The sequence below is a fragment of the Schistocerca americana genome, chromosome 1 (genome assembly GCF_021461395.2).
Source record: "Schistocerca americana isolate TAMUIC-IGC-003095 chromosome 1, iqSchAmer2.1, whole genome shotgun sequence".
Taxonomy (NCBI): domain Eukaryota; kingdom Metazoa; phylum Arthropoda; class Insecta; order Orthoptera; family Acrididae; genus Schistocerca; species Schistocerca americana.
Genome location: NC_060119.1, coordinates 1,152,008,534 through 1,152,033,950, shown reverse-complemented (window position 1 = coordinate 1,152,033,950; position 25,417 = coordinate 1,152,008,534). Strand labels below are relative to the sequence as shown.

Sequence of the window (25,417 nt, the reverse complement as noted above, 5' to 3'; positions counted from 1 at the left end):
GCGCACACTCTGCTGCAGAGTGAAAATCTCATTCTGGAAGGATAACTCTGGTTCAGAAGTGGCACAGAGGTTAGAAACTCAGTGGTATTTTTAACGGCTCTCCGTGCACCATCTCAGCAACTGAGGTGCAAATATACCTTGTAAGCTGTCTGGAACCCCAACAGTATGAGAGGGAGTGCTTTGATCCAACTTTCTCAGTGGCACATGAATGCTGCATTCACTCAGCAATAGCAGTACTGCATTGCAGGAATACTGCCAATAGAAATAACTGCAAGAGGCCCCATGTTAAAAAATGGGCTAAAGAATTTGAAGAAACAGAAGAGTTACATGGTGGAATAGGGAAAGGGAGTTGGCCCATTCAATTCACATTCAGCAGGCAACAATTTCATTCTGGATGCCTTCTTGCTTTTTGTATTCCCCATCAGTGATGAGGTTCAGATTGTCTCTGACACAGTCCTCTTCCAGGGACTTAACAACCTTTGGACCACCTTTGTATCTATATCTGAACCTGGCTTCGGATGTACCACAGATTTCCAGGCTTGTATCTCCTCATGGCCAAATGCGGTACCCCATATCTGCTGAGCATGGCCCTTTGAAGTCTCCCTCTGGACAGCTGTTATGCAGGAACACAATTTTTCCATGACACTGGGGCAGTTCAACATGTTAAAACCAGTGCTTGGTCCACACCCTTGGTAGTGGCAAAGAAATCAAATGGCTTCCTCTGGTTATGTGGAGACTTTAAATCAAAAATCAATGTTCAGGCACAAGTGGAAACCTTACTTTCCTTCTAATTTGTTTAGAAATTTCATTACTGTGAAATATTACATTCAACAGTTGCTTTGGATTCACTCAGACAGGTTTCACAGCACTCTGTTGAAGTGTTTATATTTCACACATTGTGTTGCTGGTATGGGTACATTTCTGCGATACAGTATGTAATCTGTGCAAATGCATCAGGATCACCAGCGCATACTGCATCTTCTGCGCATCAGGTGGTAGGCACGACAGCCAGATATTCCGTAGAATGTCTTTGTTGATGGCATTACATGTTCTAGTCTGCAGGTGGTGCAACAACTGCGAAGGGCAAACTGTCACCTTGTGTCGTAATTAGTTTGATACTGTGCACAATCACTTTACATGCAAACACATGAACAATTTAAACCACAATATAACATTTACTGTTTACTTTGCTCTCACACTGAAAAGTATAGTGACTGTTAATAACCTGAAATTTGTGTTGTAATTTTGTAGCCAGAATCATTTTCCAAGTAAAGAACTGTTAAGAATGTTAAAAAAGACTACAGATGTTTCTTTGTAATATTAGAATGTGAGTGAGCCCCCTCCCCATTTTTTTACACCATGAGTTTTCACGAAGGAAGAAAATCATGCAGACAGTCAAACAGCAGAAGAAATTTCAATGGTATTTATTTCAGTAAAATTATACATAAACATTCAGTTAATGTAATACTAAGAAATTTTCAGCCTTTTCATTGATGTTAGTTGATTTATAAATTAAATACTTAGGCAGTAAAACACAAAGTTCATAAAAGGGGAGGTGGTAAGTCACAAACATGTGAAACAGCATACTGGGACATACAGACATTAACAGTAGATTATGAATGATAATTAATGTAACAAATTATTTAGGAAATTAGTCATCTGTTGTACGGAACATGTTCGCTGTGCACTACCATTATATGACGTTTATTAACAGGTTGATAAAAGACAAAAGTGATATATTTTCAGTATTTACATAGCTACATTTACACAAGATGGCAGCTCTCTTAATTAGTCCTCCAAGAGCAGATGGAATAAGGTGAGTAAAACAGATGAAATACACAACTCAAAAGGTACTTGCTGAACATATACTTCTAAGAGAACTTTATGTATGTCACAGGTCTAATTTATTGAACGGTAAAATGTTCAAGAAGACAAAGTGAGTGGAATTTCACTGCCACTAAATTTGCAGTTCTACTGCCAAGTTAGTATTAAGATAGAACCTTATTGGGAAACTGATGGGCACCAAATAGGTGCACATCCTGAAGTACTTCACATTTAATCCATACTGTTCTGCTTTAAACTAGGCGAATAAACTGTTAATACGATGTAACTCTGCTCATATACAAAATGGCTGGTTTCATTCCAATTCAGAAGTTTAATTTTTTTGCACACATTGTTTATTAAACTGGTTTCTTAATCCTGCTATAATAGACTCTACATTTCAACAAAAACTACAACTTGACAGGCTAAACTGCATAACCAACAGGCTTCTGAAACTACAAAGAGTGACATCTTCTCTGAAACTTACAAGTCAGGCTCCGAACATATGCTGTTGCATGGCAAGGGTCCTACCAACTTTCAATGTCAAGGCATATCCCTGATCCATCTTTCCATATACAGTAAATGGTCATTTCATACATTTTTACATTATTTAACACAATTTTACAAATAAGTGGCTCATAATCTTCTAAATACAGACTAGAACATTTCCTGTTATCGATGGCACCATCCAGCTAAGATGACTCAAACTTACAGTGGGCAGTACTACACCACAGTAACAATGCAATGTTTTTTTTTAACAATTCAGTGTTGTGTTAAGATCACTTGGCATTAATTACATGACCTTTTGTCAATGGTAATGCCTGCAGCTGGCCATCCTCTTCGCTCAAAGCCAACAGCAGAGCGGCATACTTCAATTGCTGCCTCGACAGTGAGCTGAACACCCCTTTCATCTGAGAGTTCTGGGTTAAGTTCTACAATATCAAAAGCTGCCATACGTCCGGTGCGATGAACTTCCTCCACAATCTGCAGTCCCTCTCGTAGTGTCAGTCCACCTCGTACTATGCAAGATGCAATTTAATGTAAATAAGCATAGTAAACATGAGGTTGCACTTAATGGTAATAATGAAATTAGAAATAGGAATGAATTTCATAGAGAAGTATATAGCAAGGCTTTATGTCAGAGAAGGCTGCAACATCAACCTTACATAATATTAATGCACATCTTGCAAAAATAAAGGACATAAAAGCATCAGTTCTATTTAAGGATAGGTTGAAAAAGGTGCTAGTATTTAATAATTTCTGTAGCATTGTAGAATATATTAATTACTCATATTGGCAGAAGTCTGCCACTTTCATACACAAAAAGCATTGACGTCACTGGTGATTTTATTAAATTCACCAATCATTTCTCTGCAAAATAAGAAGCTGGAGAGAAATTGAACCATCTGCCTTGAAACGAAAAATGAGCTGACAGAAAAAAAACAACACCAAAAAATAATAAATGCAGAGTAATGTAATTTCAGAAATACGCTTCCTAGGTAACATATTTCAGTGATTAACATTGCAAGATCACATGTTAATGTGCGCATGAGATAAGCCATTGCAAATGTGAAATGCTGATACATTAATATTTGGTGTAGCTGCCAGAATGTTGAATGGAAGAATGCAAATGTGTTGTATAGGTGCTGGATGTCAGCTTGTGAGGTGGAGTTCCATGCCTGTTGCAGTTGGTTAGTCATACAGGAACAGTTAACACTAGTAGTGGGTGACATCGGAGTTGTCGTCCAACGATGTCCCATATATGTGCTAAAGCCTATAAGTAATGGTCAAAGTAGATGTCATGCACTGGAATATAAGTAGCTTAAACACTGAGACTTTAAACAAGAAAAGCTCCAAAATAGATGAATTGGAAATCATTCTGACAGACTGTGCAAATAACACAACTGTTTGTTTAAATAAGCACTGGTTTACTGAGAACACAATCAAAAATTTTAAACAAAATAGAGACCTTCAGATTGGCAAGTAGGTTTTGCAGAAGAAACAAGTCACATAGAGGCTCATGTATACTTCCACATAGTGATATAAATTATGAGATTAGAAATTGCTTTAGTTATTTAAATGGAGAATGTGTGTGTGAGAGTTATTGTGTAGAAATAGCAGACTCACTAATAAATGTTCTAATAATCTGTATATTAAGACTTCCAGGGAGACCAGCAACAGAACTATTCTTATCTAAGCTTCAAATTATGCTGGAAGACATTTGTAGAGGAAAAAAAAGAAAAAATTGTAATAGCTGCTAATTTAATATTGAATCAAAAAGAGACAGCGGCCAATCAGCAACCTGTACTGATAATGTTCTAATTAATTGGGTTGGGTTGTTTTGGGGAAGGAGACCAGACAGCGAGGTCATCGGTCTCATCGGATTAGGGAAGAACGGGGAAGGAAGTCGGCCGTGCCCTTTGAAAGGAACCATCCCGGCATTTGCCTGGAGCGATTCAGGGATATCATGGAAAACCTAAATCAGGATGGCTGGACGTGGGATTGAACCGTCATCCTCCCAAATGCGAGTCCAGTGTCTAACCACAGCGCCACCTCGCTCGGTCTAATTAATTATTTATATGAAGATGTATATAAATGTTATCTATTTCTAGGTATTTCAGATCATTGTGCATTATTCATTGAGCTGCCACAGACAGACAAGAACATTTCAAGTATGGTATGAGGATCCATATGAGAAGGAATTTTAGCAAAGAAAACTTGCTAAAATTTAGTAATAAGCTAAAAGAGAAAAAAATGGCCTTTTGATCATTGTAATTCAAGTGATGAAACCTTCGAGAAATTCCTAAATAGTTTCCTACGTGTTCTTAATGAAATATTTCACCTAGACTCTACGGCAATAAAATGAAAAATTAAAGTTTCCAGTGTAAGGAAAAGGCAACTGCACAGAGAATTAAAATATAATAAAGATACTGATTTCATTGAGTATGTTAAGACTCTATAAAACCATAACAAAAAAGTCGTCAAGGCAGCAAAAGCAATTTGCAAAAAACAGGCTAATTTTAAACCATAAAAATAGGACAAAGGGTATGTGGTCAGTCATTAAATCTGAGTTAGGTGTTAAAGCCTGTAACTAAGAAGTTTCAAAAATTGACACTGAAGGAAATACTACAGTAAGTCCAACTCAGATACTTAATGAATCCTTTATAAATGTGGTAAAGTCTGTTGTAGATGTAAATCCTTTTGGCCTAAATGAAAACTCTGAAAACTTTACAAACTCTTTAAAAAGTGTTTGTGAAGGATGTAGAAAATACAATCCTAACATTAAAAAACAAAAAAATCTGCAGGTTGGGATGGAATACTCACTGTAGTTATTAACAGTACACAATAAAATGCAAATCTACTAGCTCAAATAATAAATCATTGTTTTGAAGATGGCTGTTTCCCAGAGGTACTGAAATATGCTGTAGTCAAACCACTCATCAAGAAGAGGTCAAGAGAGATCATGAAAAGTTATCATCCTATCTCAGTTCTATCTAAAATATTTGAAATAAGTAAGTCTAAAGTATTTGAAAAACTTACTGTTGCCCAAATCCAAAGCTTCACTGCAAAATATTCTATTATTCTAAACAATTTTGATTTCAACAGTGGGAAAACACCACAGATGCAGTGAGCAGTTTCACTGAGAAAATAAGTACATCTTTAGAGAAGAGAAATAAAGTGGCAGGAATTTTCTGTGACCTCACTAAGGCGTCTGATTCTGTAAACCATGCATTGCTTATTTACAAACTTGACAGGTATGGCATCAGTGGCAGAGCCCTACAATGGTTTAAATCCTACTTATCAAACAGAAAGCAAAGAATTAGCATCTCTTTAAATGGCGTAATTTTCTGACGGGGATAAAATATCTCAGCGTGTTCCACAAGGCTCCATATTAGGCCCAGTCCTATTTCTCTTCTATGTTAATGACTTAGCATTAAATATAAGTTCCCCATCAGTTCTGTTCGCAGATGATACTTCTGTCTTAGTTGAAAATCAGGATTCAGAAAAAAATTCTCAAATCTGTGATCAGTACCATCAGCATCTTAATATCTTGTTTTCAGCTAAATGGGTTGAATCTATACATATCTAAGACTCACATGATGCAATTCAAACTCAAACTGTCACGATGTGAGCAGATTAAGATTGTTCACAACAACCTAGTTACAGAAGAAGCTGACTCAGTCAAATTCTTTGGTATAATATAGACAAAAATTTGAGCTGGCAGGCACACATTGAGTACCTAGCAAACAAACAGAGTAGTTTTGAATTTGCACTACAAATGTTGTCAATTGCAATTGACATGGACTCACAAAAAGTAGCATATACAAGCTACTTTGAATCCATTACTAAGTATAGTATTGTTTTTTGGGAAACTCGATGAACAGTGAGGATACTAAAAACACAGAAAAAAAAAATCATTCAAAATATGTACACTATGAATCATAAAGAACGATGCCTTCAGTTATTTAGAAAATTTAAAATATTAACTCTGTCCTCTATCTTTTTATACACTAGACATGAATTATTTGAGGGAAACCATTTTGTTCATTCACATGTTACTAGAACAAAGAAAATTTCATGCTCCCCACCCATTGCCTCAAACTGTATACCCAGAACTGCAATACATGGGGATGAAAATTTATAATAAATTAAAAGGGAACTAGTTAATGCAGATGAATTTAGGTAAGCTTAAAATAAAGCTATATAAGGCACTGACACAGAAATGTTATAACTCAGTGGATGAATTCATACAGGACGAACTGGAAATTTGAGCTGGATACAATGTATGATATATTCCAAGAAATATCATTATAGTGTTACTGTTTGTTTTAGTGCTATTACTTATTCATGTAAAAATCATTGTAACTGTATTACAAATACTTGGCATGTCTCCTGTATGCAAACCAAATGGATTGCAAATGCACGTCATGAAATGAATAAACCACAACTCCACAATTCGATTTGGTTGGTTGGTTGGTTGGTTTGTTTGGGTTACAAAAGGACCAAACTACAGAGCCATCAGTCCCTTTTTCCTGATGCAAGCAAGGCTCAAGGTATAAAAACACCCAAAGTATGTATGGGAAAGTAAAAGGGGGAAAAGGAATTGGGAACCACACCTAAAAAGAAAACTAATGAAACAAACAGAAAATGGGGGAAACATACACCACAAGGAAAAGTAGAAGAAGGTATTAAAACCACAGAGCAGATGGTCTGCGGCTGATCACAATAATAAAAGAGGATGGGCCAGCTACTCTGCAACACATTAAAATGTCCACCTAAGAAGACAAGGTGGGATGAAAACATGTAGAAAAGATGACCACCAAGACAAACAAGTGCAAAGAAAGTGCGACAGAGTTAAAATGGAGGGAGGGTGGCAGCCTTGGAGAGAAGGCTAAATGCCCATCCTTAGATGGTACAATCAAAACCCCCGTCACGAATAAAACGTAAAACTAAATCTGCTGTTGAGGCATTGTTGTCCAACACCGAAGGTAGGGTGCTGGGAAGGTTAAAAGTCTGCCGCAGAGGGGCTAAAAGTGGGCAGTCCAGCAAGATGTGGACGATAGTCGTACGTGAGCCACAGTGACACCGAGGTGGGTCATCACGACGGAAGAGGTAGCCATGTGTAAGCAACATATAGCCAATGTGGAGCTGGCAGAGAACCATAGAGCCCTGCAAGAGGCCTGCATGGAGGACTTCCACACAAACGTAGTCTCCTTAAGAGCATGCAGTTTGTTGTGCATTCTGAGATTATGCCATTCTGCCTCCCAAAGCTGAAAAACCTTGCAGCATAATAATGATCGCAGGTCAGTTATGGGAATGCCGATCTCCAGAAGCGGTTTCCACGTAGCCTGTTTGGCCAGCCTGTTGTCAAGTTCATTTCCTGGGATTCTGACGTGGCCTGGGGTCCACACAAACACCACAGAATGACTGGACTATTCCAGGGCATAGATGGACTCCTGGATGGTCACTACCAGGAGATGGTGGGGGTAGCACTGGTTGATAGCTAGTAGGCTGCTCAAGGAGTTAGTATAGAGAAGAAACAACTTGCCAGGGCATGAGTGAATGTGCTCAAGAGCACGAGAAATGGTTGCCAGCTCTGCAGTGAAAACACTGCAGCCATCTGGCAAGGAGTACTGTTCAATATGTCCTTCATGAACATATGCGAAGCCAATGTGACCATCAGCCATCGAACCGTCGGTGTAAACCACTTCATGGTGCCGGTATATGCCAAGAATCGAGAGGAAGTAACAGCAGAGAGCCACACGGTTAACTGAGTTCTTAGGACAATGTGAAAGGTCTAGGCGAAGCTTTGGCCTAGGTGTACATCATGGAGGTGTACGTGACTGGACCTCGAGTATAGGTGGTAAAGGCAAGGACTCCACTTCAGACAGAAGAGATTGGACGCAAACCGCAATCGTAAATGTAAGCCCTGACCTGGACCTCCAACATGGGAGATGAACCACAGTGGGACGGATAAGGAGACAGTAATTCGGATGATCAGGAGAACTACGAATGTGTGCAACATAACTGGCGATCAGTTGTGCATGCCTAACCTTCAATGGAGGGACTCTGCCCTCCACCAGGACGCTGGTCACCGGACTCATCCTAAAAGCTCCCGTTGCCAGTCTAACACCACATTGGTGCACTGGGTCGAGTAAACAAAGCGCTGAGGGTGCTGCTGAACCATAAACTGGACTACCATAGTCAAGATGGAATTGAACAAGGGCTTTGTAGAACTGCAGCAGCATGGACCGATCTGCACCCCAGTTGGTGTTGCTCAGACAGCGGAGGGCACTTCTGCTTCAGCTGACGAAGATGAGGAAGCCACATCAGTCTGGTTCTGAAAGAATGGTAAGACGCTCACAAAAGTGCACAACACACGACTTCACGGCTGAAAACTGGAAACCGTGGGCTAGAGTCCGTGACTGCGCCTTGTGCATGGCTCCCTGTAGCGCCGCTCAGCGACACCAGTACTGGAGGAGCAGTATGAAATGCAGAAGTCGTCTGCATACAGAGAAGGTGCGATGGACGGCCTGACAACTGCTGCTAGACCATTAATGACCACTAAAAATAGAGATACATTCAATAAAGAGCCATGCGGGACCCCATTCTCCTGGATATGGGGGGAAACTATGGGAGGCACCAACTTGGACACAGATAGTATGGAGCGACAGGAAATTTTGGTTAAAAATTGGGAGCAGGCCCTGGAGACCACACTCATATAATGTGGCAAGGATATGATGTCGCCAGGATGTGTCGTAAGCGTTTTGTAAATAAAAAAGATGGCAACCAGGTGTTAGCGTCTGGAGAAAGCTGTTCGGATGGCAGATTTGAGGGACACAAGACACAATGGTAGAGCGACCCTGGTGGAAACTGCCCTGGCATGGAGCCAGTAGGCCAAGTTACTCCAGGACCCAACACAACAGCCGACTTACCATACATTCTAATAGCTTACAAAAAATGTCGGTGAGGCTGATGGGGCGATAGCTACCCACATCAAGTGGGTGTTTGTCAGGTTTGAGCACCGGAATGATGGTGCTCTCTTGCCATTGTGATGGAAAGACACCATCACACCAGATCTGGTTGAAAATGACGAGGAGATGTCACTTGTAGTCAGATGAGAGATGTTTGATCATCTGACTGTGGATACGATCTGGCCCATGAGCTGTGACGGGGCAATCTACAAGGACGCTGAGGAGCTCCCACTGTGTAAATGGAGCATTATAGGGTTGACTGTGATGTTCAGTGAACGAGAGGGCTCTCATTTTCATCCACCATTTGAGGGTGTGAAATGCTGAGCGATAATTCTCCGACGCGAAGGCTCGAGCATAGTACTAAGCAAAGAGCTTGGCAATTGTGTTTGCATCAGCAGATAACATGCCATTGATATGAAGGCCAGTGACACCTGTCGGAGTCTGGCAAGCACAAACACGTCTGATCTTCGTCCAGAGTTGGGAAGGTGATGTATGGCACCCAATGGTCATGACTTACCTCTCCCAACATTCCTGTTTCCATCTTTTTACAAGCTGGTGAATGCAGGCATGGAGCCATTTAAAAGCTATTAGCTGCTCTAGGGAAGGTGCCGCTTATGTCACTGTAGAGCTCACAGATGCTCTTTAAAGGCCTCAGTGATTTCCAGCGACCACCAAGGTACTGACTTTCGACGGGGGTACCGTAAAGAACAAGGGATTGTGTATTCTGCCACACAAACGATCGTTCTAGTGACCCGCTCAACTACCACATTGATGGTACCATGTGGAGGAGATTAAACAGTGACAGCAGAGGTGAAAGCTTCCCAGTCTGCCTTGTTTAAAGCCCGTCTTGGTAGATGTCTGGGGGAATGGCGCTGGGGGAGTGACAGGAAGATGGGAAAGTGGTCACTACCACACAAGTCATTGTGGGCTCTCCAGTGGACAGATGGGAGAAGTCCTGGGCTGCAGAGGGCTAAATCAATGGCCGAGTAAGTGCCATGAACCACACTGAAATGTGTGGAGGCCCCAGTGTTTAAGAGGCAGAGGTCAAGTTGAGACAGGAAAGTTTCTACATCTCTACCTCAGCCAGTAAGCACATTACCACCCCACAAGGGGTTATGGACGTTAAAATCTCCCGAAAGTAGGAAAGGTTTAGGGAGTTGTTGAATCAGTGCAGCCAATGCGTTCAAGGCTACTGCACCATCTGGAGGAAGATATAATTTGCAGACAGTTATTTCCTGCGTCGTTCTTATCCTGACAGCCACAGCTTCAAGAGGGGTTTGAAGGGGTGCAGCTTCACTGCATACTGAGTTCAGAACATAGACCCAAACTCCACCTGGTATGCTATTATAGTCTCTACGGTTCTTGTAATATCCACTATAGCTGCGGAGGGCAGGTGTCTGCATTGCTGGGAACCAGGTTTCCTGGAGGGCAATGCAGAAAGCTGGTGTAAAGCTTAAAAGTTGCCGTAGCTCAGCAGGATGGTGGAAAAAACCGCAGCAATTCCACTGGAGGATGACTGTATTGTGAGCCTGGGAAGGCATGAAGCACACGAGGCAGGTTACGCCTCAGGGTCACCTGCTGCCACTGATTGAGTACTTGTATTCTTTCCTATTGTGGATGAGGCATCAGTGAGATCCAGATCCTCAGGGGACACTAAGATCTCCACCTCATCCTCAGGTGCAGAATTGGTAGAGAGTGGTGGTGTTGGGGACACCGGAGGATCCTTTTTCTTAGCAGACTTCTTTGTTTGCTTGCCCTCTCACTTCCCTTTAGTAGCTTTCTGGGAGTATTCAGGCACAGAGGAAGACCATGAAGCTCTTCATCCAGCAGCTTTTGGCTCCTTTCACCACTGGTGAGTGTCCACTGCGAAATTAGTGGAGACTTTGGGAGAAAGGGTCCCAAAGGACCCCTTCTGTACAAGAGCGGAGGGCGCATTGTTTGTGGCACAGAGTGTGGTACGCCTGGTACTTGTGACTGCGATGGTTATGTAGTTGCAGCATATGTGGACGTCAACCGAACATGGTGTAACTGTTCAAATTTACGTTTAGCCTCTTGGTAAGTCAACAGGTCCAGGGTCTTTCACTCCATGATTTTCCACTCATTTTGGAGTACTGTGTAGTCTGGCTAGCAGGGAGAGTGCTGCTCTCCACAGTTGATACAAGTGGGAGGAGGCGCACATGGAGTATCTGGATGCAGTGGACGTCTGCAGTCTCGACATGTGGCGCTGGAAGTGCAGCAGGAAGACGTGTCTGAGTCTCCAGCACCTAAAGCGCCACATAAGGGGAGGGATGTATGGTTTAACGTTACAATGGTAAACCATCACCTTGACCTTTTCAGGCAATGAATCACCCTCACAGGCCAAGATGAAGGCACCAGTAGCAACACTGTTGCTTTGGTTCCCCTGTAAATGCGCTGGTTGAAATTAACACCCCGCTGTTCTAGATTGACACGGAGCTCATCATCAAACTGCAATGGAAAATAATCCCCTGGACCATATTGAGGCTTTTATGGGGAGTGATGGAAACAGGAATATCACCCAGCTGGTCAAAAGCTAATAACGCCCGGGATTGGGCTGGAAATGCTATGTGAATCAAGACTGCACCGCTTCTCATCTTGGACAGCACTGTCACTTCCCCAAACTTATCCTCAAGATGTTCAATAAAAAATTGAGGCTTTGTAGGTAGTAACGAGTCCCGTCCATTTGCTACAGACTAAATACTGAGGCAAATATGGCTCTCTTCTATCTATAGCCCTATGTCCCTCCTATGGTGTAGTGTGGGAGGGAAGCAATTTAGGGTCATATCTGTCAGCATTGTACTTGATCTTGCCCTTCTCAGAGACTGCTGGTGCCTTACGGTGGCCAGCAATAGATGACTTACTTCGCTTCACTGCAGGTCATCTGCCCTGATGCCACCTCTCCGATCTGGGGCTCTCCCCATGGGTGCCACCCAGCCACAGCAAAGGCCACCTGGCATGATGGCCGTTGCCAGGAGTCCTGATGCCCCAGGAAGGCAGGCATCTACTCCTTGGCATACATGGGGAGTTTACAGCTCAGGCATCAGTAGTGCAGTGCGACCCCTGTGTTGTCAGGGGGTTACCACCAAATGTGTACATGACAGGCCCACCACAAGGGACTGGCTACTGTGCTGAATATTGGGCGCAGAGAAATCCAATGTTGTCATGGGGGTGAAAGAGGACAGGAGACAATGGAAGAAGATGATGTACCCCGAAAGGTGACCTCGCCCAAACAGTTGAATTGCAGATGGAGATGCAAAGCCATGACAAGAGGTTCAAGAGATCGAATCTAAGGGCACAATGGATAACTCGTGCACCACTTAAGGCATCCTTCCCCATATGGCCCGCACTTCTGTAGAATTTCAAAAAAGTGGCGGCTCAGACCATAAAATGGGACCTGAACTTATAGGGCCAAGAAGTGAGAGACTCCTTTTAGTCACCTCTTACAACAGGCAGGGATACCTCGGGCCTATTCTAAACCCCGGACCCACACGGTGGTTCAATCTGGTTATTGAGCAGGCCAAGGCACCATTTCAGCATTCTGTAAAGCATGTTGTGCAACAACAGCGATATTTGGGTGGGTGTTATCCTGCTGGAAAACACTCCCTGGAATACTGTTCATGAATGGCAACACAACAGGTCAGATCACCAGAATAACATGCAAATTTGCAATGGATAACCATAAGAGTGCTCCTGCTGTCATATAAAATTGCACCCTAAAACATAACTCAAGTTGTAGGTCCAGTATGTCCAGCACGCAGACAGGTTGGCACCAGGCCCTTCACTGGCCTCCTCCTAAGCAACACATGGCCATCACTGGCATCAAGACAGAAACAGCTTTCATTAGAAAACACAACAGACCTCCATCCTGCCCTTCAACGACACTTTGCTGAAGTCACAAGTGGTGGTTGTTCGTTGTCAGTGGAATGCGTGCAACAGGGCATCTGTGTCAGAGCTGTTCTTGAAGTTGTAACAGCTCATTATGTCACTATAGTGCCAATTGCTGCCAAAATTGCTGCTACAGTTCCAGTACGATGAGCCTGAGCTGTACATTGAACAGAATGGTCTTCCCTCCTGGTAGTGCCACGTGACCATACGGAGCCCAGTCTTCATGCAACTGTACGTTCCCATGTCTTTCTGCAATATTGAGGAAGGAACATAAAGCTTCTCACAGCCCTATTACAAGACCTCATTCAAATTCAGTGAGGTGTTGATAATGGGTTCTTTGTCACCTTAAAGGTATTCTTGACCAACATCAAATCACCACATCTTATCTCAAAGGTAACTCACACTCATGACTGTTGCAGCATGTATTTAAAGCAAGCCTGATTTGCATCCTTATAGTGGTGCTCCTATTGGCATTCTTATGCCACTGGCACAAAATTTTAATGACATCATCTTTCTCATTTAGAAACACACCCACCAACTTTCATTTATATTACACAATTCCTTCCTGGTGTTGCAATTCTATTTTCCCGTCAGTGTTTAAGTCACTGCCACATGACAGTCACATTCAAGTCAGAGCTGCTAGGGGTAGTGCTCATCTGTGCATGAGGCATGCTTGCTTGTGTGAGTATGTGTGTGTTTTCTTTGCTGAAGAAGGCTTTGGCTGAAAGCTATTACATGTTATAGTTTTCTCGTTGTGCCTGTGTGCAACTCAATAGATCATCCTTACGGTGAGCAGCAATCTATCCTTTTTGTGAGTAGCAATCTATCCTTTTTCTAACATTGCTCATGAGCCAAAAGAAAACTGCACTTAATTAATATGAGAACATTACATTATTTGTTTGCTGTGATGTGGCCATTATAATTAAGGCTTGCTGGGCAATGATTAAATGCGTATAAAATGTCACAGCTTTGGAAGGTTTAGTTTTGTTACATCCATGTTCCATGGATCATAATAGTGATATCTCACTATGGTGTGGAAAGCAACATGGTGACCATTTACCCTGATCAGCCATAACATTATTACCACCTAATAGCCGGTATGTCCACTATTCGCACAGATAACAGCAGTGACATGTCATGGCATGGAACTAATGAAGCCTTGGTAGAGCACTTGAGGGAGTTGGCACCGTATCTACACACACACGTCCACACACACACACACACACACACACACACACACACACACACACCACACACACGTCACTTAATTCCCATAAATCCTGGGAGGGGGTCAACGATCTCTGATGCCACAGCCAATCACATCCCAGATGTGTTTGATCGTGTTCAGACTTGGCACACAAATAGTGTACAATATTCCTTAGCAGTCATGGTGCCTTGCATGAGCTCCATTGGACCCGTGGATGCCAATGTGAAAGCTCCCCAGAGCATAATGCAGCTGCTTTGTCTCCATCCCACAATACAGGTATCAAGGAGCTGGTCCCCTGGAAGATGATAGATTCACGCCTTCCTATCGACATGAAAAAGAAGGTATCAACATTCATTAGACCATGCAATGCTCTGCCATGTGCCAACGTCCAGTGCCGATGGTCACATGCCCATTACAGTTCTATTTGCCAAAGTCATGGCTGATTGAATGATTGGGGGACTAAACGGTGAGGTCATCTGTCCTGTGATTCAAAAGTAACTTGTGTCTCTGCTAATAGTGGGCAGATCCAGTCAGAGAGGTCAAACTACAAAGTGAGGAAGCTAAAAACACACACAGTAAAAGGCATAAAAGGGTACGCCAAATCTGAAAACTGGAAAAACAGAGGGATAAAAGAGCAGTCTTTGCAAGGGGAATGGTCATGGGTGCCAGACGCAGAAAACATGAAGAAAGGTGCCAACCACAACCATCGTGCCCCTGCTCCAGGAGTAAAGCGAAACATTGTAACTGAAAATAAAAACCGCTTCCACATAGGAAAGTGAGGACCAGTTCAACCATCCATGAATTGTCAGGTAATATTAAAGACAAGGAATCTGGGATACTGTTCTTAGTACAAAGGGCCAAAAGAAAGGACATTCCACAAAAATATGGGGTACTGTTAGCCAGGCTCCAGAGCCACACTGTGGGGGTGGCTAATTACACAAGAGAAAACAATAGGTGAGTCTATTATGACTAATGCGTAGATGCCAGAAGACAGGAGTCTCTTTGGTTGTGTGGAATTTATAACTGACAGCAATAGTGCACCAGATCTCATTCCACTTTTGGGCAAAGAGTGATCTGATGCGCATCTGCATATCATGAAAGGGAATGGGGGAAAGTATCTGCCTCTCTAGCCAAAAAGTGAGCCAGTTCATTCTATGGGATGCCCACGTGACTTGGCACTGAGACAGCTGAGCAGGAAGCACTGCCAAGGGCAGAGAGGAGGACATGAAGAGCAGAGACCAAAGGGTGACAAGAGTGGCACTGGTCCATGGCCTGCACGCCACTCATTGAGTCAGTACATATTAAAACACTGTACAGGGAGGCCTGCGTAACAAAAAGGAGAACCCTGTTAATGGCTAGCAGCTCTGCTATGGGCACACTACATGATTCTGTCAGTAAATGGTGTTCCATGCCAGTAGGAGACATAAAAGTGTATCCTGTCTTATCTATTGTTCTAGAACCATCAGTGTATAAGATTGTAGCACCCTGGAACTCTGCAAGGCAGGAACGTAAAAGACACCGGAGTATCATAGGGGTGACACAGACCTTAGGACCCTGGAACAGGTCGGTTCTAATTCATGGTCTACACACCATTCAAGGGGAAGAGGTAGGGGGCTGGGGGGGGGGGGGGTGGGTGTGGTAGGAAATACGTGGGGTACATTCCAGTGAGTGGACACAAGATCCCGATAGAGGGAAGTGAGGCACATTCCAGCCAGCAATCCCACCTAATTTACAAAGAGGACGGGATACACGGGACTGTCAGGAAATCATCGAATGGTGTTTGTGTAAGAAACCAGGAGTTAGCTCTATCATATCTGTAGAAGGGGAATCCCTGCTTTCCTCTTTTACTGCTTCTTGCTTCTCAATTTGCAGATCAGCAGGTCTTTGATCAGCATCTTATCAGCTTCATAAAGACTTTCAATATACTCTTTCCACCTATCCTGAACTTCGCGTGGGTTGCTTAATACAGTTCTAGCTTTCCTTTCTATCTCCGCATTAGGTTTGTTCATCTTTTCCTGAAACACTATCTCCACTACTCAATACATCTCTTTGTACTTGTCTTTCATCTCCAGTGTCTGAATTCCCAAGCAGATTTCCCTCATCCATTTTTCCCTGGCCTGATCAGTTACACTTATCAGCTAGTTGTCCACACCCTGTATTGTCATTTTCCTCCCTCAGTTTGTGTATTTTTCTGTTGATGACAACAAATTTCATAGGGGAGTAAATGTACTGTAAGGCTGTTGTTGATGTGCCCACCTGTTTAAAGACTGACTTAGAACTAAACTTGTATCATGTGCATAAGGATTTACATCAAATTACAGAATTTATAACAGTTGAAATGGGGAAGTGTGTAGCATCATTTGTTGAGATACATGTTGCATACCTTTGGGAAGCCACATACTCAATACATTTTACGCAAATCTGACAAAGTTTTAAACTAAAATTAGACTGGATATACCCGATCTGCTTGGAAGGAACACACAACAAGGATACAGAGAAGCAGCAGGCAAGGAAAAACATTTTAAACACACAAGGTATATAACATGACCGCCAACTCTGGCAGCTCAGACCAGAATGCATTCTGGTTTCTCTTTCTTTTCCTGGCTAAGGCTGTAGTCAAAAGGTTACATGTAGGTGTCTTAATTGCACCTGCCTGCAACTTAATATGTCATCTCTATTGTAAGCAGCAATCTATCTTTTCCTACATTATTATTAAATGAGATATGCAAGCCCATAGTAATAATTATGGGGGAGGGGGGGGGGGGGGGTGATCAGATTATGTTAGGAACAAGTGAAGAAAGTGAGAAAGTATTTTTAACATCACATGGTTGAAGTAATGTGACACCAACTTGCACAGTAGGTAATGGTTTAAATCAACACCATCACTAGTAAATAAATCTGATAAACAAGCCCAGAAATTACACCAAATGTATAAGGGAATTAATTTTTGAGCTTGTGCTAATAGAAGAAAGAGTAATCAGCATGGACACCAAGTCTACTCAGTAGAAGGCCATACAACAACCTAAATAACAAATAAAAACTGCATTATTATTTGTCTTCTGAAGCTCCACCAATACACAATTAGTAAGGCCTGTTTAAAAAAATGTTTCTCTCCATCGTAAGTCTCCTATGTCGCAATCTTCACTCCTATGATGCATCCTTTGTTAAGAGTCCCTACTGCGTAAAATTTTAATATTCACCAATCCAGTTGCAGCTTTTCCAGCAGTTACATGAAGAAGAAATGTCTGTTTTTCCTTCCAGTAGCAACTATTTGTTCACATCAACTAATCAGTTCTTCATTTCTATTTCTCTTACTCTAACATAATCTAATCGATCTTATCTTAATCTTCATTAATAACTACTCACCTACTCATGTTTATAAACCAACCAGACATATCATTCCCCATGTTTATCCACAATAAGCCTGAGTTAAGCCACTCTGCTAATCACATAGCCTCAAACCTACTGTTAAGATAGATATGAAACAGACAAGATTCACATGTCACTTAATGCATCCAGTGTCTTCTTCCACTGGATGTCCACATCCCATTCCATTATTATAACAACAATTAACACTGTGCACTGATATTACATTAAATAGTTGGTTACATGTGCAACAATTATAAAAGTTGCAGAAAACTATTACACTTGTTTGTAAATCTTTCTATAGCATTTCCTTCTCTGATCTTGATCAAATACATCAACTTCTTAAAGGTCACTTGCAACAGTGGCCAAAACATTGGTCTATAAAACATGATGACACAGTCACTTATCTGTTAAAAGCTTTATTAGGCTTACCATAATCCACTGTTCAATTTCAGTGATACCAGTTTATACGTAATTAACACTACAGGCATTTCTGCTGCCTCCTGCTTGAGCAGCCTAAGCCACAAAATACTCTACATTGTTTTTGGGAAGTTTGGAAAGTAGGAAAGGGGTAATGACAGAACTCAGCTGCGGTGGACAGTTTGAGCTGGTAAGACCGCTGCCTGTGAAAGACAGGGTTCGAGTTACAGTTCAGCACACAGTTTTAATCTGCCAGTAACTCTCAAACCATCGCACATTCTGCTGCAGAGTGGAAGATTCATTCTGGAAACATTCCTCAACACAAGAAATTGAAAATTCTTTTAAGCCCAAGTGAAGTGCTCACAATAAAGCCAATCCTGAAATTGGGTAACAGGAGGTATGGTGTGCCTGGAAATATGTTCCTTACAAATTCATTCAGAAGTGAACACTGAGGGACATTGGATCAGTATAATTCCTACACAGATTTTATGGGTAATAAGCCAAATAGTCAATGGCCAGGCATAAAACCACTGAATCCTTGGATTAAAATACTGAACCAAACGATTTAGAAAGTTAAATGACTGAAAGACCAGGATGCAATAAGAACAATATGAAAAGGACAGATTGCTACTCATCAAATGAAATAAGCATTGAGTCATTTACAGGTACAATTTAAAAAAAATACTAAAAATATTTCAGCTTTTGAATAAAGTCCTCCTTTAGTAGTAGAAAACTCACACACATTCATACAAGAACAGCTCTCACACACAAGGCCACTGTCCCCAGGTACCAAGGCCAGTCAGGCCTTAGTGAATGGAGACAGAGGCCACATGTGTGCACACATTGTTTTTGTGTAAATGTGGGTGAGTTTTCTACTTCTAAAGGAGGACTTTGACTGAAAGCTGAAATATTTCTAGCATTCTTTTTCATTGTGTTTGCCTGTGGCTCAATGCCTCCTGTAAGTAGTGAGTAGCAGTCTATCCTTTCTAGTTTGAAAAGTTAAGTCTAGTCAACCTTTCACATCTACGATGCATAGGCCACAAGGATGGGCATCCCAAATAACTGCCAGGTCATTCTCCTCCGAACATAACTGTTAGTACATGTCAACATCAAAGTTTGTCTATTATTATGCTATGATAAAAGGTTGTTTTGGAGAAGTTTCATCATTTAAATAAAGGAATACAATTTTTGCAAAAAAATAGAGCTGCCAGTGAATGCAATGTTGGAAGCCATAATCTAAGACATTTTGACAACAAATTATGCTAATTTCACATATACTGACAATTAATTTATTAAGGAAAAAAGGAACATACAACGAGGTGAACAATAAATTAGTCAGTGAACAATAGACTCTTTCACAAGACGTATATTAAATTTAACTGGCTGATGTTTGTTCCCATACAGCATTGCCCCCCCCCTCCCCCCTGCACCTTCCCCAGCTCCCTCTGTCTGACTATAGTGTGGGTGGTTGGTTGGTTGTGGCACTGGAGCAGTCGTAGGTGTAGTTGAAAGTGTGGCCAGTAGTTGGTGGCTGGACATTGAGCCTGCAGTTACAATCCACACTAGTGTAAGTCTCTTGATAGATACTTTGCTGCATTTAGCATTTTGCAAAATGTCTACAGTTTGGTCTCCACGTTGCAACGTTTAGAATGGTCGAATGTATAGGGGATGATGAGGGGCACAAACTAAGTCAGTGTGGAGGAAGACATGGGAGCAGTCTGCCAATGTTTTGTGTACAAAAATTGGATGTTAACCTTGGTGCTAAGTAGGTGGCTGTTGGAGCTTGGTGATTTGTACCCAAAATTGCTATACCAACACTGGTAGTTTCACCTGGTCTGACAGTGGTAAAGGTGTCAACTAGTCTGCTGGAATCCTCAATGGCTCCCCATATACCACTTGAACTGACAATGCACTGATATGAGATTTATAAGCCAACCATAGTCCAAAATGACCAGAGGAAGTGCTCCTCTATACTTCTCTTGATGACACATGAGAGTGGTCTTTGAAATTCTATGCTATCTTTAAACCATTCCATTGCTGGCAGGATGATAATTTGTAGTGTGATGGCATTGGAAACCACACGGTTTAGATAGTTTGTTGAAAAAAATTGGACTCAAGTTTCCAGCCCTGTTCTGTTGTGATGTGGAGGGGACAGTCAAAGTACATTAACCAATTTATGGCAAACAATTTTGTAACTGTTCTGGAGGATATGTCTGCAACTGTTAAAGTGTCTGCATCTTGTGCATCTGTCAACTGCCATGAATAGATGCTTGTAACCTACTGAAGGGGGCAGGGTGGCAATGAGGTTGATTTGTATGTGATCAAACCTCACTGGAGACATGGAGAAATGTCCAACATCTGCATGTATGTGGCATCTCACCATGCATCAATGGTATCGAAGACACACGAGTTAATACCTGAATGGCCTTTTTTATTAACAGCCACACAAAACAATTGGTTAATAATCTAGTTGTGGCACTTGGCTCTGAACGTGACAGGTTGCGGACACTGTCAAATTCCACTTTGTGAAAGTATGATGAAATGTAGGGCCACGGCCTCCGCTGTGAGACATCACGTCATATTTCAGAATTTGCATCTTGTACCTTGACCTGCTTCAGCCTCAGTCCCATGGAATGACCACACAGGAAAAGTTGCAGTTAATCTGTTGCTTGGGCCGTAGTGAGATTGTGTGCAGTTCAAAACATTTACCATATTGCAAATGGAGAAAAGTAGCCAGTGACTTTGTTTTGTGTGGCTTTAATAAGATGCAAGTCCATGGTAAATTGACCAACAAATTCAATGTGCTAGAACTGTTGAGGGGAACACTTATCACTGACATCTTGAAAGGCTGGCATGATTGGCTTGTGATCTGTATAGGTTGTTACTGGTGGAGTTTTGATCTGGAGGAGGGGGTGGGACGGAAAGGGGGAGGAGGGCAGGGAATACCTCATGTTCTCATGTGGCGCAAACAGTTCTCTATTATAAGTACATCATTTTCTTCATCCTGGCTGCAATTTAATTTTTTTTTATTTTTTGGGAGGGTTCAAAATGGCTCTGAGCACTATGGGACTTAACTGCTGTGGTCATCAGTCCCCTAGAACTTAGAACTACTTAAACCTAATGAACCTAAGGACATCACACACATCCAGGCCCGAGACAGGATTCGAACCTGCGACCGTAGTGGTCGCGCGGTTCCAGACTGTAGCGCCTAGAACCGCTCGGCCACCCTGGCCAGCTTTTGGGAGGGGTGGGGGGCTATAAATAAATAAAATAAAACTTCATGTCTGCTGACTTTATGGTGCTCAAGTTGCTTGTAAGAAACTCAAATCAGTCAAGATACAAACTAGAACTACATGCAAAATTGTATGGGAAAGAGTTAGTTTCAAGGGTGAACATAAACATACAACTGGGCCTTCTATCAACTGTTACTCTCATCCAAAAGATGATACTGAAAACTTTACAGAAAACTTCAGTTAACTAATACTGATGTTCCCCAATCATGCTGTCATCATTCAACAACCAACTGGGATAACTACTGTCTTTTAAGAGGGAGACATGGCAAGAAATTCTGCAAAAAATACTACACGCTGTATCTGAAAACCAGTTAGAACAAATAGTTCAGCAGCCCACTCATGATGGACGTATATTAGGCCTAATCACAACGAACAACAGAAAATACAGGATGGAATAATGACACTATTATGAAAAGGATAGACTGTACGCACATCTGCGCGCGCGCGCACACACACACACACACACACACACACACACACACACACACACAACCAAAGTCACTGGCTGCCAAGGCTGGCCTCTGCAGCCAGAGACTGTGGTCGTGTGTATGTGTGTTTTGTCTGATTCCAAAGAAGGCCTTTTTTGCTGAAAGCTTACTTGTTTGACAGTTTTTTGTCATGCCCATGTGCAATTCAGCATCTCTACTGTATGGTGAGTAGTAATCCATTCTTTTCATAATATTGCCTAATCACAACAAATAGACCTGACCTCTTTGTAGAACACCATGAGACGATCAATACGTATATGAACTTTAGATCATGTTTAAAAGACTAGTTGACCAAACACTGGATCAATATGTATCTAGTAGAACAAGTCATGATGTGGGGTACCTTCAATGATACACAATCACTGTAAAGAAACTTCTATAGAAACAGCAATAACAGCACAATAGGTGCTAGAGTAACGCTACTTGTGTGTCAGACTTTCACCAAACAGGACTAACACAGACTAATGAACATATGCAAATACAAGCAGCATGAATGGTCAAACTTAGTCTGACCCAAAGGAATGTGTGACAAAAATGCTGAAAAGTGTGAACTGGTAGATGTCAAGTGATAGATTCCACTATGAAAGGCTACTTACAAAGTTTCAAAAACTAGTATCAAGTGAGGAACCTAAGAACGTATGACAGCCTCCTAAGCATTGTTTCCACTGTCATGGCAAAGGCAAGACTAAACTCAAGCTCAATGGCATTTAGGGAACCATTTTTTCCACACTAAATTTGCAAACGTTATGGGTAACAGAAGAGATACTGAATTTAATTGACGAGAGGAGAAAATATAAAAATGCAGTAAATGAAGCAGGCAAAAAGGAATACAAACGTCCCAAAAATGAGATCGATAGTAAGTGCAAAATGGCTAAAGCAGGGATGGCTAGAGGACAAATGTAAGGGTGTAGAGGCATATATCACTAGGGGTAAGATAGATACTGCCTACAGGAAAATTAAAGAGACCTTTGGATGAAAGAGAACCACTTGTATGAATATCAAGAGCTCAGAGGAAAATCCAGTTCCAAGCAAAGAAGGGAAAGCAGAAAGGTGGAAGGAGTATATAAAGGGTCTATACAAGAGCGATGTACTTCAGAGCAATATTATGGAAATGGAAGGGGACGTAGATGAAGATGAAATGAGAGATATGATACTGCGTGAAGAATTTGACAGAGCACTGAAAGACCTAAGTCTAAACAAGGCCATGGGAGTAGACAAAAAAGGGTTCAAAAGGCTCTGAGCACTATGGGACTTAACTTCTGAGGTCATCAGTCCCCTAGAACTTAGAACCACTTAAACCTAACTAAACTAAGGACATCACACACATCCATGCCCGAGGCAGGATTCGAACCTGTGACCATAGCGGTCACGCAGTTCCAGACTGTAGCGCCTAGAACCGCTCAGTCACCCCGGCCAGCAGGAGCAGACAACATTCCATTAGAATTACTGATAACCTTGGGAGAGTCAGCCCTGACAAAACTCTACCATCGGTGAGCAAGAGGTGTGAGACAGGCAAACTACCCTCGGACTCCAAGAAGAATATAATAATTCCAATCCCAAAGAAAGCAGGTGTTGACAGGTGTGAAATTACCAAACTACCAGTTTAGTAAGTCACGGCTGTAAAATACTAACACGAATTCTTTACAGACGAATGGAAAAACTGGTAGAAGCCAACCTTGGGGAAGATCAGTTTGGATTCCGTAGAAATGATGGAACACGTGAGGCAATACTCACCCTACGAATTATCTTAGAAGATAGATTAATGAAAGGCAAACCTACGTTTCTAGCATTTGTAGACTTAGAGAAAGCTTTTGACAATGTTGAGTGGAATACTCTCTTTCAAATTCTGAAGATGGGAGTGGTAAAATACAGGGAGCAAAAGGCTATTCACAATTTGTACAGAAACCAGATGGCAGTTATAAGAGTCAAGGGGCATGAAAGGGAAGTAGTGGTTGGGAAGGGACTGAGACAGGGTTGTAGCCTATCCCCGATGTTATTCAATCTGTATACTGAGCAAGCAGTAAAGGAAATGAAAGAAAAAATTGGAGTAGGAATTAAAATCCATGGAGAAGAAATAAAAACTTTGAAGTCTGCCAATGACATTGTAATTCTGGCAGAGACAGCAAAGCATCTGGAAGAGCAGTTGAACGGAATGGACAGTGTCTTGAAAGGAGGAGGTGGTGGTGGTTAGTGTTAAACGTCCCATCGACAACGAGGTCATTAGAGACGGAGCGCAAGCTCGGGTTAGGGAAGGATTGGGAAGGAAATCGGCCGTGCCCTTTCAAAGGATCCATCCCGGCATTTGCCTGAAACGATTTAGGGAAATCACGGAAAACCTAAATCAGGATGGCCGGAGACGGGATTGAACCATCGTCCTCCCGAATGCGAGTTCAGTGTGCTAACCACTGCACCACCTCGCTCGGTGAAAGGAGGATATAAGATGAACATCAACAAAAGAAAAACAAGGATAATGGGATGTAGTCAAAGTAGTAAATGAGTTTTGCTGTTTGGGAAGCAAAATAACTGATGATGGTTGAAGTAGAGGGGATATAAAATGTAGACTGGCAATGGCAAGGAAAACGTTTCTGAAGAAGAGAAACTTGTTAACATTGAGAATCCAGGATGGAATGTAACAATATCAGAGAAGGAAAGTTGCTACTCACCATATAGCGGAGATACTGAGTCACGATAGGCACAATAAAAAGATTTGCACAATTAAAGCTTTCGGCCATTAAGGCCTTTGTCAGTAGTACACCCCCCCCCCCCCCCCATATATATATATATATATATATATATATATATATATATATATATATATATATATATATATATATATATATATATATACTGCTGACAAAGGCCTTAATGGCCGAAAGCTTTAATTGTGCAAATCTTTTTATTGTGCCTATCGTGACTCAGTATCTCCGCTATATGGTGAGTAGCAACTTTCCTTCTCTGATATTGTTACATTCCATCCTGGATTCTCAATATATATATATACACACACACGTCTGCAGTCTCAGAGAGCTGAGACCACACTGTGAACAGCAGCACCAGTGCACGATGGGAGTGGCGACTGGGTGAGGTAAGGAGGAGGCTGGGGCGGGGAGGGGGAGGGATAGTTTGGTGGGAGTGGCGGGCAGTCAAGTGTAGCAGTTTAGATGGAGGGCAGGAGAGAAGGCGTGGAGGGGGGAGGGGGTAAGTAGTGGAAAGGAGAGAAATAAAATAAATTAAAAAGATGGTGCGGCATTAAAATGACGGCTGTGTAGTGCTGGAATGGGAACAGGGAGGGGGCTGGATGGGTGAGGACAGTGACTAACGGCCCCACCCAGTCTTTTAATTTCTTTTATTTCTCTCCTTTCCACTACTTACCCCTCCCCCCTCCGCACCTTCTCTCCTGCCACCCATCTAAACTGCAACACTTGCCTGTCTGCCACTCCCACC

At 42.1% G+C, this 25,417-nt stretch overlaps 1 protein-coding gene across 1 annotated transcript in view; it reads right to left on the bottom strand.

The window, feature by feature from the left end:
• Positions 1 to 1,408: 1,408 nt before the first annotated feature.
• The window catches only part of LOC124551430 (arginase, hepatic), a 69,605-nt gene continuing 45,596 nt past the window's right edge, over positions 1,409 to 25,417 (bottom strand). Inside the window, exon 7 of the mRNA XM_047126440.1 lies at positions 1,409 to 2,840. Within this exon, the coding sequence (XP_046982396.1) occupies positions 2,611 to 2,840 (230 nt within the window). The 3' untranslated portion in view covers positions 1,409 to 2,610. The remainder of the gene's footprint in view (positions 2,841 to 25,417) is intronic.